Source organism: Capricornis sumatraensis, chromosome 17 (assembly GCF_032405125.1).
Source record: "Capricornis sumatraensis isolate serow.1 chromosome 17, serow.2, whole genome shotgun sequence".
In the NCBI taxonomy this organism is placed as follows: Eukaryota; Metazoa; Chordata; class Mammalia; order Artiodactyla; family Bovidae; genus Capricornis; species Capricornis sumatraensis.
The window spans coordinates 14,899,118-14,914,355 of record NC_091085.1 but is presented as its reverse complement, the minus strand read 5'-3'; the positions used below and the strand labels follow the sequence as shown (position 1 = coordinate 14,914,355).

At 43.7% G+C, this 15,238-nt stretch overlaps 1 protein-coding gene across 1 annotated transcript in view; it reads right to left on the bottom strand.

Annotated features, from left to right (window-relative positions):
* Positions 1-2,654: 2,654 nt before the first annotated feature.
* The window catches only part of LRBA (LPS responsive beige-like anchor protein), a 746,329-nt gene continuing 733,745 nt past the window's right edge, over positions 2,655-15,238 (bottom strand). Inside the window, exons 56-58 of the mRNA XM_068990001.1 lie at positions 12,696-12,892; positions 8,028-8,179; positions 2,655-3,719 (exon numbers count right to left, since the gene is read on the bottom strand). Of these exons, the coding sequence (XP_068846102.1) occupies positions 3,629-3,719; positions 8,028-8,179; positions 12,696-12,892 (440 nt within the window). The 3' untranslated portion in view covers positions 2,655-3,628. The remainder of the gene's footprint in view (positions 3,720-8,027; positions 8,180-12,695; positions 12,893-15,238) is intronic.

The following is a 15,238-nucleotide window of genomic DNA, read 5'->3' as shown; positions in this document are numbered from 1 at the left end:
CACTGGGGCACCAGGGAAGCCCTTTAAATTCAATCATATTTGTGGAAAAGGGTGCAAAGTGGACATGCAGTCTGGCTGCGTCCAGATTCCCTGGCCATCTGCCAGCTTGACCCCTGCGACCTCACTGCCCCTCTGACAGTGGAGTGGGTGCGGGGGGTGGACACACGGCCTCGGGTGTGGGCAGGCCCCTGGCAGGCTCCGTTCTCCCTGCTGAGTAGGGGTGGGCAGCCTGGGTAGGAAACGCCCAGCCTCGGGTCCTGCTTCCCGTGGTTCCCAGGGAGGGGGCCGTCCCGCATGCCGAGAAGCAGAACTGAAGGATGGGGACACTTCAAGGCAGAAGGTTCCTTCTCAGTGGACTGCCTGACTGGAGCGTGTATTTATGGATGCTGGGTCCCCGGTGGGAACAAGCTTCTCCTGGGTGTGTTGTTCACCACTTCATATCGGCTGGTGTTCCCTCTGCTCCAAGCCTCGTGCCTTCTCCTGGAGGTGAGGGCTGTTTCCTTCGTTACAGAGCCTCAGGGACTTAATGGACGACGTCTCAGTCAGAATCCACAGCATCGGCGAGAAAAACCGCACTCTTGCGAGGCAGGGCGACTTCATGAAGCGTACTCTCTGCTGCGTGGGCTCCCGGCTGCCGAGGGTCATCCAGTTTCAGCCCACAGCACCTCAGTTTTGACCTGTTTTCATAGATGGTTTACATGTATTTGAAATTTTTTTATTGGAGTATAGCTGCTTTACGGCAGCGAGTTAGTTTCTGCTGTTCAGCAGACTGTATCAACTCTATGTTTGTGTATGTCCCGGCTTTTGGACTCCTTCCCCATTTAGGTCACTGCAGAGCGAGGCCCCTGTGCTGTACAGGGGGCTCTCCTCAGTCATCTGGTTTATGCCTAGTATGGTCTACATGTACACAGCTGATGCGCACCGACCCCACTCTCCGGAGTCATCCACCCCCTCTTCCTCCCTTGGTGTCCACGTTTGCTCCGTCTGTCTGTGTCACTGTTTCTGCTCTGTGTATGGGATCGTCCTCCAGCTTTTCAGATTCCACATGTATGTGTTAATATACACTTCGTTTTTCCTCTTCCTGACTGACTGCATTCTGTGTAAGTCTCTGTTCTACCCACATCTCTACAAGCGGCCCAGTCTTGCTGCTTTTTATGACTAATATTCCGCTGTATATGCTTTCCACATCTTCTTTATCCATTCTTCTGCTGATGGACCTAGACGTAATTTTTTTAAAGGAGTGAAAATTGGATAAATACGTGAATGTTGGGTAGATCCGAACATATACTGTACTGAGCAGATTCTATTGCCCAGAAGCCCCGTGTTGATGCCAGCTGAGTTCGTTTTATGAGTACATGTAGCTGACCCTCCACAGCCAGAGCTCTACATCTGTGGTCAGTGGAAGCTGTGGGTGGGGAGCAGCTGAGGTAGTGTGTTGATCCCAGCTGTTAAATGTTTCCGGGGATTCTCTTAGTTGTAAGTTTGAAAACAGTGGAGGCAGTGGAGGCACTGGTTGTCTTCTTAGGCAAAAGGAAGCTGCTTCATGAACTTGGCTTCAGGCTTGTTAACATGGACTCAAGTATCAGATGCCTGGTATGTGACTTAGAGATTCCTGTTCCTTCTACCACTTTGCATGAAGCTCCCAAAGTGTGACATCACAGGTTGATACCGTGAGGATATTCATTGAGCAGTAACTCACGTATGTCTTTGATTTGGAGATGTACTTCCCCTCGCCCACATTTCAGCATCTATTGTTTTGTTAGTGGTTTGTAAAACAACTGTAACTGTGGATGTTAGAATAGTGTATAAATTCTTTGGTTTTATGGTTAAAGGTCTAGTGTTCTCATTTAGTTAAGAGGGAGCTCTCTGGCCAGAGGCCCATTTTTCCTGTTTTTATTCAAGAGAATTTCTCTATTGGTTATTGTTTGAAAACTGAATGAACCAAAGTTTAATGTTTTCTTTGAGAATAACTGTATTATCATTGTTTCAAAATTCGAAGTAAAATTGCTAGAAGCTGACATGGTTCTAGGTACCTATATAAGCATGCTATGCTGGGAAAAACAGGGTTTGGTTTAAATTCTGGCATAGTGCTAATACTGAGCTGTCTAGTATTAGTGTCACTAAATCTTTAATTTTCTCAACTATAAGCATAGTGTTATTTTGATGATTACATGGACTAAAGTACTTGTTCTAGAAAAAAAGGAGTAAAAATATTTCCAACAATTCAATTACAAATACATTTTATTTTTTTGTCAAACCGAGTTGTTCCATTCCTAATTTTTGCTTTTAGAAAATAGCTGAATGTGTAGAAAAAATGGTGCATGTGTGCTAAGCGACTTCAGTCGTGTGCAACTCTCTTGAGACTCCATGTACTCTAGCACACTAGGCTCATCTGTTCATGGGATTCGTGAGGCAAGAATATTGGAGTGAGCTGCCATGCCCTCCTCCAGGGGATCTCCCCAACCTGGGGCGCAAAGCTAGTCTCTACCTGCACTGGCAGGCGGGTTCTTTACCACTAGCGCCGTCTGGGAAGCCCAGAAGGAAAGGAGGTCACCCCTTTTAGGTAAGTAAGTTGCAAGAGAAATAGAGATGGAATGTCAGTTTCAACTCAGAGTTCACAACTTACAAAGTATTTATTTATGCCATACAGACCTTTTCTCAGATATTTTTCACAGAATTCCACACAGCAATCGACTAGAAAAGTAGAATTCTACAACAACACCAAAATAACATTTTCGTAGTACAAATTGCTAATCAAAAGGAAGAGGAAGATTGTTTAATAACAAATAGAAGGTAAAACAAGGGTTGCTTCACACAGCACCCAGTAGCCACAGGGCTCAGCCTCAGTATGGGGGCACAGTCAACCCTCAGGGTGAGCTTTGGTACTTACTTGCATTTACTTTAAAAAAGAAAAACAAAGTGCTGAGCCCAAGAACATCTCCATCATTTCGTTCTGATCTGCTACGAGGACAGATGAAGAAAACACTGCGATATTTCACACTTGCTAGAACAGTAGGTCCTTTAAGATGACCACACAATAAAATAAGCCTCCCCCAAACCATAATTTTCTAGGTCTAAAACATGCTTGAAAGATAATAATATTGATAGAAATAATTCATTGAGATGTTTCAAATTACATTTACCATAATTTAAACATGACTATTTAAATCCCAGAAATTTCTGTGCTGAAGAAGCACAGTTGTTTGGAAAAATACAGAACCCAAAGTACAGCATAAAATTCCCGTGTCCCAGGATTATAACCCATCTTGTTAAAATCATACATTCTCAAGATTACAGATAAATGGGAAGTGTTTTTCATATATAACTAGAATAAGTGGGTTTACTTACTCCACTCTTTCTGTAATTGGTGAAAATAGACTTCTCATTATGACTAAAAATATAGATCTTTTTAAAACTACAGAACCCAGCAGCCAGTTTTCTGCTTTGCTGTTCCCCCCCAAAAAAGTCAAGCAAAGTCTACAAAAATAGCAATTAACTTTAAAAAATATTTTGCTTCTTGGAGCAAATTGAAGTTTACATTCGGATGTGATAGCTATTTCTACGAGAAAGCTGCTCAGGGCACTTCCTGTGCTGGGGCTGGGGGCACGGCTGAGCCCAGCTGTCACCGTCAGTAGCGGCTTTGGTACTCATGGTGCCACCGGTTAAAGTCGTTGTAGAACAGAACGATGCTTCCTGAGGCCATGCCAGCAATGATGCACCTGGGAGGAGCAGAGAGAGGAGGAGTTTACAAACCCAGGAGTCTAAGGCTCTGCTACTAAAGAAAGGCCTGCCTCCCCAGAGCCACGCAGTAAATACAGCAGATGGCAGCCAGACCTACAGTTTGTGAGGTTTGTGGTATGTTTTCTGATAACTAAAATGCAGTCTTGGGTAAGCTCAGAGTCCTAGCTCTGTCACTCTGCAAGGGTCCAATCCACAGCTCGCCTTTATGTTGAAAGTACAGCCAGTATGTGCAGGATGAGTCACAAACCTGAACAGACTAGCCATTTCTGAGGCAGGGAGTATGGGCAAGTCAATTTTGTATATTAGGTATCAGAATGAAAATAATGAAAATCTCAAAGCAGCTGTTGGTGGAGGATCAATCACAGAGGTATTTGCCATGTACAAAATGAAAGCAGACTAAGAAATCAGTGTTGGGCCCAGTTTCGGCTGTGCTCTGGCGGAACACCACACTGCGTCCACCTTGCTGAGGGTGGCCACCCGCTGACATGCTCACTGCAGGAGCTGCGCCTGCTTCCCCCCGGCCCCGAGCAGGTGGTGCAGGGAAGAGATGGAGCAGTGAGACAGGCAGTGCAGAGCGGCCTCTCTGGGAGGCAGACGCCTGTTTATCATCTTAGACCCTCCTCTGTCTAACCCTCTCGGTCTCAGGTTTGGTTAGGACAGTCCTTAGAGGTCATCCTTAGTAGTGCCTCGTATCGAAATTAGGGACTAAAATGGGTCACAACAAAAACCCAACTAAACACAAAAGGCAGCGATGAGGATATGAGGGGCAAAAAAGCACTGAGACATGTAGAAAGCAAATAATACAATGGCGAGAGTCTCTCCCTGTCGGTAATTACTTTACGTGTAAGGTGATTACATTCTCCAATCAGGAGGCAGAGAGACTGGCAAAATGAATAAAGATGTGATCAAACTATATGCTGTGTACCAGAGACTCCCTGATCTAAAGACAAACAGGTTGAAGGGATGGAAAAAGATATTCTATGCAAATAATAATGAAAACAGAGCTACAGTGGCTATACTAATATGAGACAAAATAGGTTTTAAGTTGTAAGAGACAAAGAAGGATGCTATATAGCAATGATAAAAGGTGTCAATTCATCAAAAGCATATAGCAATCACAAACATATGTGAACAAAGAGCACGCTCAAGACGTATGGAACCAACACTGATGGAGCTGGAGAGAGCAGTTCTGCAACAATAGTTGGAACTTCAGTGATGGGCAGAGCCATCAGAAGGAAGGAAGCAAATCATTCAACAGTATCTGAACAACACTAAAAACCAGTCGGGCCTAAGACATATATAAACATTCACCCAACACAGCATGCACAGTGGACATTCTCCGAGATAAGCCATATGGTAGGGCACAAAACACTTGAAATACATTTTAAAAAGACTGAAATCATACAAAGTATTTTTCCTAATCACAACAGAATTAAACTAGACATCAATAACAGAAGCAAAACTGGTTAAGTTTGACCTGATAGGTCAAAGGAAAAGTCTCTAGGGAAATTAGAAAATACCAAGACAAATGAAAACAAAACAACAAGCCAAACCTTACAGGATGCAGCAAAACCAGTGCTAAAAGGGAAATTTATAGCTGTAAACACAGATACTTTAAAAAAAGAAATATCTCAATCAGTAACCTAACTCTACACCTTAAAGAACAAGAGAAAGGTGCCAAGTAAATCCAAAGCTAAGCAGGAATGAAACAGTAAAAATCAGAATGGGAATAGAAGACAGACAGAAAAATCAACGGCAAATTGGTTCTCTGAAAAGGTGAACGAAATCGACAAAATGTTAGACTAAGAAAAAAGACTCAAATTACGAAAAATCATAAAGTGGAGACATTATTACCAATTATATAGAAATAGAAGTATTATCAGAGTACTAGGAACATCCATATGCCAACAAATAGGATAATCTAGATGAAATGGAAAAGTTCTTAGAAACACACATTATTCCACAATTTAATCATGAAGAGGAAATCTGAATAGACATAGCTAGTAATGAGACTGAATCAGTAATTAAAACCCTCTCATTACTGAGAACTTCATCAGAGACATCTACCACACATTTAAAAAAGAATGAACACCAAACACTTTTAAAAACTAAAGAGGACATTTCCTAAGTCATTCAATAAGGCCGACACACCCTGATATCAAAGTGAAACAGACACTACAAGAAATGAAATTACAGACTACTATCCCTATGATTACTTATACAAAAATCTTTAACAAATACCAGCAAACCAAATTCAGTAGCATATTATGAAGATTATACACCATGAAGAAAGTGGGATTTATTCTTGGAATATAAGGATTGTTTCAATTTTTGTTTGATATACAAAAACCAATTGTAATATATCACATCAATAGAATTAAAAACAAAAAATCCCATGTGAGAAAAGGCATTTGACAAAATCCAACATCCTTTCGTGATTAAAAAAAAAAACAAACAAACCTAAGACCAGATGGAAAGTACCTTAACACAATAAAGGGCATTTATGAAAAATTTCCAGCTAACATTATACTCGGTGAACACTGAAAGTTTTCCCCCTCTTACTGGGAATAAGACAAGGATACCTGCTTTCACCACTTCTAGTGCATATAGTACGAACAGCCCCAGCCAAAGCAATTAGGCAAGGAAAAGAAATAAAGAATCTAAATCTCAAGGGTGTCCAAACAGCCAAAACAATCTCAAAAAAGCACAACATAATTGGATATCTCACACTTTCTGATCTCAAAACTTACTATAAGAATTGAAAGAGACACGTGTACCCCAATGTTCATCACAGCACTGTTTATAATAGCCAGGACATGGAAGCAACCTAGATGTCCATCAGCCAACAAATGGATAAGAAAGCTGTGGTATATATACACAATGGAATATTACTCAGCCATTAAAAAGAATGCATTTGAATCAGTTCTAATGAGGTGGATGAAACTGGAGCCTATTATACAGAGTGAAGTAAGTCAGAAAGAAAAACACCAATGCAGTATACTAATGCATATATATGGAATTTACAAAGGTAGCGATAACCCTGTATGCGAGATAGCAAGAGAGACACAGATGTAAAGAACAGACTTTGGGACTCTGTGGGAGAGGGAGAGGGTGGGATGATTTGAGAGGGTAGCGTTGAAATGTGTGTATTATCATATGTGAAACAGATCGCCAGTCCAGGTTCTATGCATGAGACAGGGCGCTCGGGGCTGGTGCACTGGGATGACCCTGAGGGATGGGGTGGGGAGGGAGGTGGGAGGGGGGTTCAGGATGGGGAACACGTGTACACCCGTGGCGGATTCATGTCGATGTTTGGCAAAAACCACTACAATATTGTACTTAGTCTCCAATAAAAATAAATCAAAAAAAACCTTACTATAAAGGTGTAATAATTAAAACAGTGTGGTATTGGCTTAGAGACAGACATGCAGACCAGCAGAATAGAGACCAGAAAACCTCTCACATATACGGACAGTCATTTCAACAAACAGTGCTGGGAAACTGACACCCACATGCAAAAGAATGATCATATGCAAATATTAATTAAAAATGCATCGAAAGGTAGACATGAGTTAAAACTACAGAACACTTAGAAAATACAGAGGAAAAACTTCAAGACATTGACTTTTGCAGTGATCTTGGATATAACACTGAAAGCATAGGCAGTAACAGAAAAAATAAATTAGACTTCATTTAAAAAGATTCTGCATATCAAAGGACACTATGAGACACAATAATGAAAATGTTTTGGAAATTGATAGTGGTGATAGTTGTACAACAGTGTGAGTATCCTTGATGTCACTGAATTATGCAGCACCAAATATAGTTTAAGTAGTAAGTTTTATGTATACTTTATCACAATAAAGATGTTAAAAACTAAAATGAGAGACTATATTAAGAAGAAATAAGATGTTAGATAAAGACTATCTCCCCAAAATGAAGGTTTTAGGAAATAAGCCAGATTTCTCAATGGAATCATTATGGAACAGATGGCATGTCGAAAGAAATTTCGTTTAAGAAAAAAAGGTACTTTAAGAGTCTAGAAACTTTACAGCAATATAATTGGAGCCTTTGTTACTTAAATCCTGTCTAACCCTAGACAAGATAGCCTCTGTCCACAATTGGCAATGTCATCAAAGAAAAACAGGCCTTTTAAAAAGTATCTTGGAAATTCCAATACTCACTGGCTTCTTCAGTTGCACTGGTGACCTGCACAGCCCAGCCCATTTACATGAATCCCTGGACAGATTCTACCGCCACCAGTATATCCCCCGTTCCAGTGTTACCTCTGGTCGTAAGACAGGGCCATGGCCCGGATCCCGGCATCGCAGCCTGGATAGGCGAACAGCTGCTTGAGGTCAGACACCTGCCAGACCATGAGCACACCATTGTCCCCTCCGGTGAGCAGGTACTGCCCATCCCGGCTCAGCTGGATGGCCTGGGGAGACACAGCAGCGGTCAGCAGGGTCGGGGCTCCAGGAAAGCCTGCCCGCCCCAGCCCGCACCTCTGAGTAATTCGACATGAAGCCAGCTACTGTGGCGTAGGGAGAAGGGAGGGAGTGTGTGTTCCTGAGTAGTTTTCAGGAAATCATGAGTCACAGAAGACTTTTGCTGTTTTTCAAATATCATACGGGCAAAGGTAGGCGATGCTTTTTCTTTTTTTTTTTTTAATTTGTGCTTTTTAAGGATGAGGTGCCAAAGTCTTCCAACTCTACAAACACTAATTAAATGGTGTGTGTTGTGAACGGAGACCTGGGCTCTGAAATGAGGAGCTTCCTGGCACCTTTGCATTCGCTGTGGACATGCCAAGCTACCAAGGCTGGGCAGATGGTGCTAGCTGACATCACATCCCCCGTCATAAAAACACTGCTGCCCTGGGGTCCCGGCCCCACAGGAGACCACCTACAGCTCAAGCACCCTTGCTGCTGCTGCTGCTGCTGCTGCTTTACAGCAGTTGGGACGCCAACTTGGTAAGGAAACACAACTCCCAGGGTAAAGCCAGTCAAAGCATTTTCTTCTTGCTTCAGGACTGACTGCTTTCTGCTGGTGCTAAACTCGAAGGGCAGACATGTAATTTGCTCTGTAATCCTGTCAAACCCACCGAAGGCAAGTCACTGCCTGTTTTTCTAGAACTTTTTACATTTTTTCTCCTGGTTGGAAAAAAATGAAATATTTCATGACATATGAAAATAATATGAATTCTAAATCTCAGTGTCCATAAGTAAGGGCTGTTAGGACAAAGCCACACCGATTCACTTCTGGCTACTTTTTTTTTTTTTTACGGAGGAAGTGTGCCTGCTCCTGACAGAAAAGGTCACTGCCTATTCCAAGAGCAGATCGCACTGCCCCTTCCTCTCCTCTGGCTCCCTGCTCTGCAAACCTTCTTCTCCCGGCTCATTAAGACACACACTTCCTTTCTTTAGCTGGAGGGTGTTGGGAGTTCTAAAAGTTACTACAAATACCTATAATCTTATGTCCACCTGGACACAGTGAATGTGGAAATCCAGATGGCAAGCCAGAAAGAAAATACCTACCTTCTGAAAAATATATTTACATTGTTCTGCACTCAAGAGTTTTAGGATAGTTGCCTTAAGTCTTCAAGCTACCCTTTTACAACAAAAAAGTTTTTTTTAATTACAGTTTTTTGTAAGGACTGTTTCATAGCCATTCAAATTCACACTAAAGTAAATGTAAACTTTTAGAGGTCTCTTAAATACAGCTTATTTTCAAGAACATAAAAATATAGCTAAGAAATCAGAACCCATGGGCAGAAGAGAATTACATGTAAGAAGTATTTTCTAAATTTTAACCAATACAATAATAAGATTTTTCAATGTAAGTAAAACCCAATATCATTCCCCCCATTCATTTCACAAACAGCACTCTCCAGGGAGTTATCTTGGAAATGAAGACTACTACAAATAATTATTTGCTACACTTATAAAATTCAGTGGATGAAAACCCATTGACCTTGTGGCTGTGGTTCACTTGAGTTTTATACTTGAGGCTTTTTACTGGATAAGTGCTATATTAAAACATAAATTAAAACCATTAATCTTTAATTCTTTGTCCTAGAGTAAAAACTCCTTAATCCTAGTTCTGTGTTGAAATAAATAAAACCTGGACTTTCAGGACTATACTTTTATCCACATCTAAAACATTCTAATAAACCAGATGCCTGCCAAAGTTAGAAAATATTTTGTCGGCCCTTCTCATGAGGGACTTGTCAAGTTTCCCTGGCCGTAAGAGCTAGGGGAGCGTTTCCTGAACAGCACCCCATCTCCCCCAACCCCAGTGGAGTTCTTGGTCTCATGAGCCTCCTGAGAGTCAAGGCTGGGCTGAGACTCTGGATGTTAGGAGGGCCCTGGAAACACATGAACATCAGTCTCTGGACTCCTGAGAGCATGGACAACACTGGCTGCCCTGGTTTCCAGGAGGGACCAGCGGGCCCCAGCCGTATGCTGGCAACAATCACATCTGAAGACACAGCTTCCTCAGGAAGAGAAAATAAATGAGCTCCTATGGTGAGATGGTGGCAGGTCTTTGTTTAGGAGAATGTAACTGCTGCTCCGTTCGGGCTGCCCACTTAAATTTAAGCTCTTCATTAAGACATCTAAACACTGCCTGGTTGCTGTGCCCAGATATGTTAACCAAACGCCACAGCGCAATCTGGCATCTAAATAAAAACAGGTGGGAGGCCTTGATGAGGGCCGAGGTTCCGCAGGCCGCCTGCCTACAGGGTTCTTGCTATTTCAAAGAAACTTCATTTCTGGTCTGAGCTGACGACTAATTTGTTTCCACGGTCTCCCCCCTTAGACAGGCTCCGACTGAGGACGGAGGTGGAGAGTGTCGCTCTGTGAAGCCTCTTGCTCCCAGCCTGCAGTGGCCTTCCATCCTTCCCAGGGCAGTCAGCTACGAAAGCGTGGGTCTCTGGGGCTGGGCACGGGCGGTGCTCATTTGAGGCAAGCGCACTTTAATCACACACTTGCCACTTACAAGTTCGTATGATAAAGTACAGGCGTGCTGGGGAAAAGGCGATAGATGGTTTAAGCCTAAAATCCAGGGGGAAATATTACAGCGGAAAAACACAAGGCCACAGGGCAGAGAGGAAAAGCGTGTGTGTGAGAACAGTGTGCAGAAAGCCTCCAACTGCTGCCTGGAGGAGCGTCCCGGAGCCTTTGGTACTGACTGAAAGGCCACAGAAATTGTTTTAGCCAGCTAGGGATTTCAAATTACTTTACAGATTTATTAGTGTAGCTGACAATATAATCGCAACTCACAGTGACAGATTATCAACATTATTATCGTAAAGAAAAGAGGAAAGGAAAACCCTCTGATGTGTACTTGGTTTAAATGAAGGGAGGGAAAAATGAAAAGGCGAGTGTGAGCGTCTGTGTGTGCAGGGCGGGCAAAATGCACTGGAGAAAATTCCCAGAGAGGAGGAGAGCAGAGAGGAAAGCCATTTACTGAATTAGCAAGCCATCCTGGAGAATTCCCTGGTGCTTCAGTGGTTAAGACCCCACTCTTTCATTGCTGAGGGCACAGGTTCGATCCCTGGTTGGGGGAACTAAGTTGCCTAGTGCAGCCAAAAGCTAAAAAAAAAAAAGACTTAAAAAAAAAAAAGTCAATCCATGAAAGAAAGAAAAATAAATCATCCTAGGCTATAGAAGCAGCAAGTGCCTTCGGTCTGATCAGTGCCATCTATATTTAGGGTTTCTATTTCTTAACGGGCTTCCCTGGTGGCTTAGACGGTAAAGAGTCTGGCTGCAATGCGGGAGGCCAGGGTTCGATCCCTGGGTCAGGAAGATCCCCTGGAGAAGGAAACCCACTCTAGTATTCTTGCCTGGAGAATTCCATGGACAGAGGAGCCTGGCGGGCTACAGTCTAAGGGGCTGCAAAGAGTCGGACACGACTGAGCAACTAACACTCTCTCTTGCTCCTTAGTACTTCCTGACCCCAATATTTATAGGAGAAAAGAGATCAGACTAGAGGCGGGAAAAGTGCGAGAATGCATGTCACCTAAGTCACTCCAGGTTAGGAGTAGCCACAAGTACAGTGGCCAGAACTAACTTATACCACACTCAGAGGGCTGAGGCCTCTGCGGCCTTCTGCCCACCCCCAACACATCCTCCCCTTCACTGTGGGCAGGTCACAGGCCCCTCCGATCTTATCTCAGGAAATACAAGGGATAAGGTAAAACGAAACTTAACCTGCACCAAGAAGTCTGGAGGTGTGAGAAGAAGGACTTTGAAAACACAGCCTCTCCAAGAGCAGTCCTTACTCTTCTCTTCACCCTCTAATACTCATGGAGCCCTATCCTGAAAATGAAGGAAGACCCAGGAGGGTCCACCGGGCCGTCTCTTGTACACCAAAAGTGAAAAATCATTTGTTGGATTCACATCATAATTTGAAGCACAATTTCCTTAACTTGGTGTGTTTGGGTCTTGTTATCCACACAGAAGTCAAGCCTGCAATTAGATGCTAGTCCTAAAGCATCGTAATCCCTACCATTCCCACCATCAGCCTGTTCAAGTGTAGAGGGCGCCAGTTTTAGGGTACCCCAAAGGCACTATTTTAGCTTTGATACTCAGGAAACAGCACTGTGCAGTTAACATTCTTAGGTTAAAAAACAAAAGCAAAAAAATAATGAGCAGTGCCACTGACAGCCACCCAGGATGGCTTCAGATCTAAGAATAGCCCTCTGCTGAAGGCTCCTCCAGGCTTCACATCACAACCTGGACTGCAGGCTGGGCACACAGTTGGCATGGTGGGACAGGCTGGGCTCTGGGAAGCAGACACCCCCGTCCAGGTGCCCCCGGGTGAGTCTGTCTCGGGTAAAAAGGAGGCCCTTGGTGTCGAAACACAGAGGCTTCCTCGGGACCTTTCTGCCTCCTCACTCACCTCTGCGCTGAGGTAAAAGCGCAGACCCTGAGGAGTCTGTGCGGAACACTCACCCTTATGTTATCGTCGGTCTCCATGGCGGCCTGGAGCTTTCCGTTCACACTGAACGTACAGAAGGAGCCATTCTCATAGAATATGACACAGTGGCCCTCTCTTGACGCCTGAATGAGTCTTGGTTTCAGGCAGTTTTCTGGACCCTCCAAAGTCCTTAACAAGTCTCCATTCATGGAATGTATGAGACATGGTCCCTCTGAGAAAACAGAAACAAAAGGCAAAATGAAGCTTTTTCTTACACATGTAAGAATTAAAGATTTTAAAATAAAAAAAAAAATAAAACACATTATGAGCTAAAAAAAAAAAAATGAAGCTTTTTCATAAGAACAGACAAAAGTGATCTGACTCTCGAGCCCAGGTCAAACAGGATGTCAGTACCATGTCACAGTTGCACAAAGACTGAAAAAGATACCAGTTATTTTGTAAAATCAGCATGTCAGCCAGATCTCTCCTTCCACTTGGGAGAAAACAGTCATACATGTTCAATTTCACATCTCAAGAAACAGGAAATTACTTGTGAAATTCATTATGCCCAGAGATGATAAAAACTGGAGGAATTCAGAAAGGAACAGGACAAATTTCAAATCCTAGAAGAGCTTCCAGGAAGGCTGGGCCTCAGTTAAACTTGGGCTGCCATGAGGCACAAGATGGCTGTCTGTGACCCTCGCTGCATCTCACAGGGGCCTGGGTGGGGGCGGGCGTTGAAAGCTCAGTAAGGAAGGTGGAGAGACTGCCAAGCAGCCCACCCGTAGTGGTGCTGTTCCATCTTTACCGAGTGCCTGCTCCATGCAGAGCAGAGGAGGAGCAGGAAACCAAAACTGCCCGTGTGATGAGCAGGTCCTAAGAAATGTCTCGTTGGATAAAGGAGGTCACTAGACTACAGGGCCACTTTTCTCTAAATTATCCCCAGTCTACATGGACTCATTACCCATCCCTACGTGACTACTAAGGCATGCCTCTCAGCTTTCTCCTGACCACTCAGGGAGTTGGTAAGTTTTTAGCATCCTCACCATAAATACACAAGGCAGTGTTTGCCTTGCACGGGTCTGGCAGGCATGGATTTCAGTCGTCACTCTAAATGACCCCAGCCTCGGTTCAGATTTCAGTTACCACAGGAACTGCCTAAGGTACACACTCCATAACCAGCTCTTCAGCCCACAAACGACTACAAATAACAGGCCGCTTCTCTCAAAGTCTGTTAGTGAACGGTCACTGCGTGTCCGTGACTCAGCTTACCCACAGACGCAGGCCCTGTAGTTCTGTTGCCTCCTTGTCACCAGGGACAGAACTATCTGGCATTTTACAAAAACAGATGATCAAAAGAGGACAGGGGCCAACAAAGATGACTCTGCCGTAAGGAAATGGGAAGTGACAATGCTGGAAGTGACGTCTGAAGCAAACCCACATGGGTTTAGAGAGGACAGAGCTGGCCGTGGGGTGTTGGCATCACTTAGAGGCTGTGGATGCACAGCCCCAGGGAGTGAGTGAAGGTGGTCTCACTGACGTAAGTTAGGAAAGTGGCGTATTAAACATGAGGATACCCTGGGCGTGGGGCCAGCAGGAACCTTCACATTAAAGGAAACCAAGGAGATGTTTCATGACACTGAAAGCAGAGAAGATAACATGTTGGAAGCTGATCCAAACTGAGGAAGGGGTCTGACAGCTGGTCAAGGTGTCCAGAAGATGCTCACCCCTTATCTTCCATTACATGGAGAGGAAGGGGCAAGCACTGTCACAGCACTCCTATTTTTCACTCTCAGTGTTTCTAATGTTTTAAATTACTGTGTACTAAGTAAATGTGAAGAGTTGGCTCATTGGAAAAGACCCTGATGCTGGGAGGAATTGGGGGCAGGAGAAGGGGATGACAGAGGATGAGATGGCTGGATGGCATCACTCGATGGATGTGAGTCTGAGTGAACTCCGGGAGTTGGTGATGGACAGGGAGGCCTGGCGTGCTGCGATTCATGGGGTCGCAGAGAGCCGGACACGACTGAGTGACTGAACTGAAGTAAATGTTTTACTTGATTTTTATGTCCATAGATGTGTGTATGTGTGTGTATATGTGCTCAGTCGTGTCCAACTCTGCCGCCTCGTGGACTGTAGCCCACCAGGCTCCTCTGTCCATGGGCTTCCCAGGCAAGAACACTGGAGCGAGCTCCCATTCTCACCTCCAGGGAAATGTTCCTGACCTGGGGATCAAACTTATGTCTCCTGCATTGCAGGCAGATTCTTTACCACTGAGTCACCGGGGAAGCCTGTGCATGTATATGTGTATGTATGAAACTGAACAAGAGAATTTTAAATGTTTTGATAAAAAATTTAAAAGCCACGGAACAGCCATAAAATTTCCAATTGATTATTAATCATAATATTTCCCAAACATTTAAATGAGTGATTTTTAATATCTTTGCATGAAACCATGAAAGGTGTCCAGTTTGGATCGCATACAGTCCAAGAACTCATGTTAGCTCAGGATAAATAAAATACTGGGTATAAAAGGCAGTTATAGAATTCTTCTTATCATTATTATTGTTTCATTGTT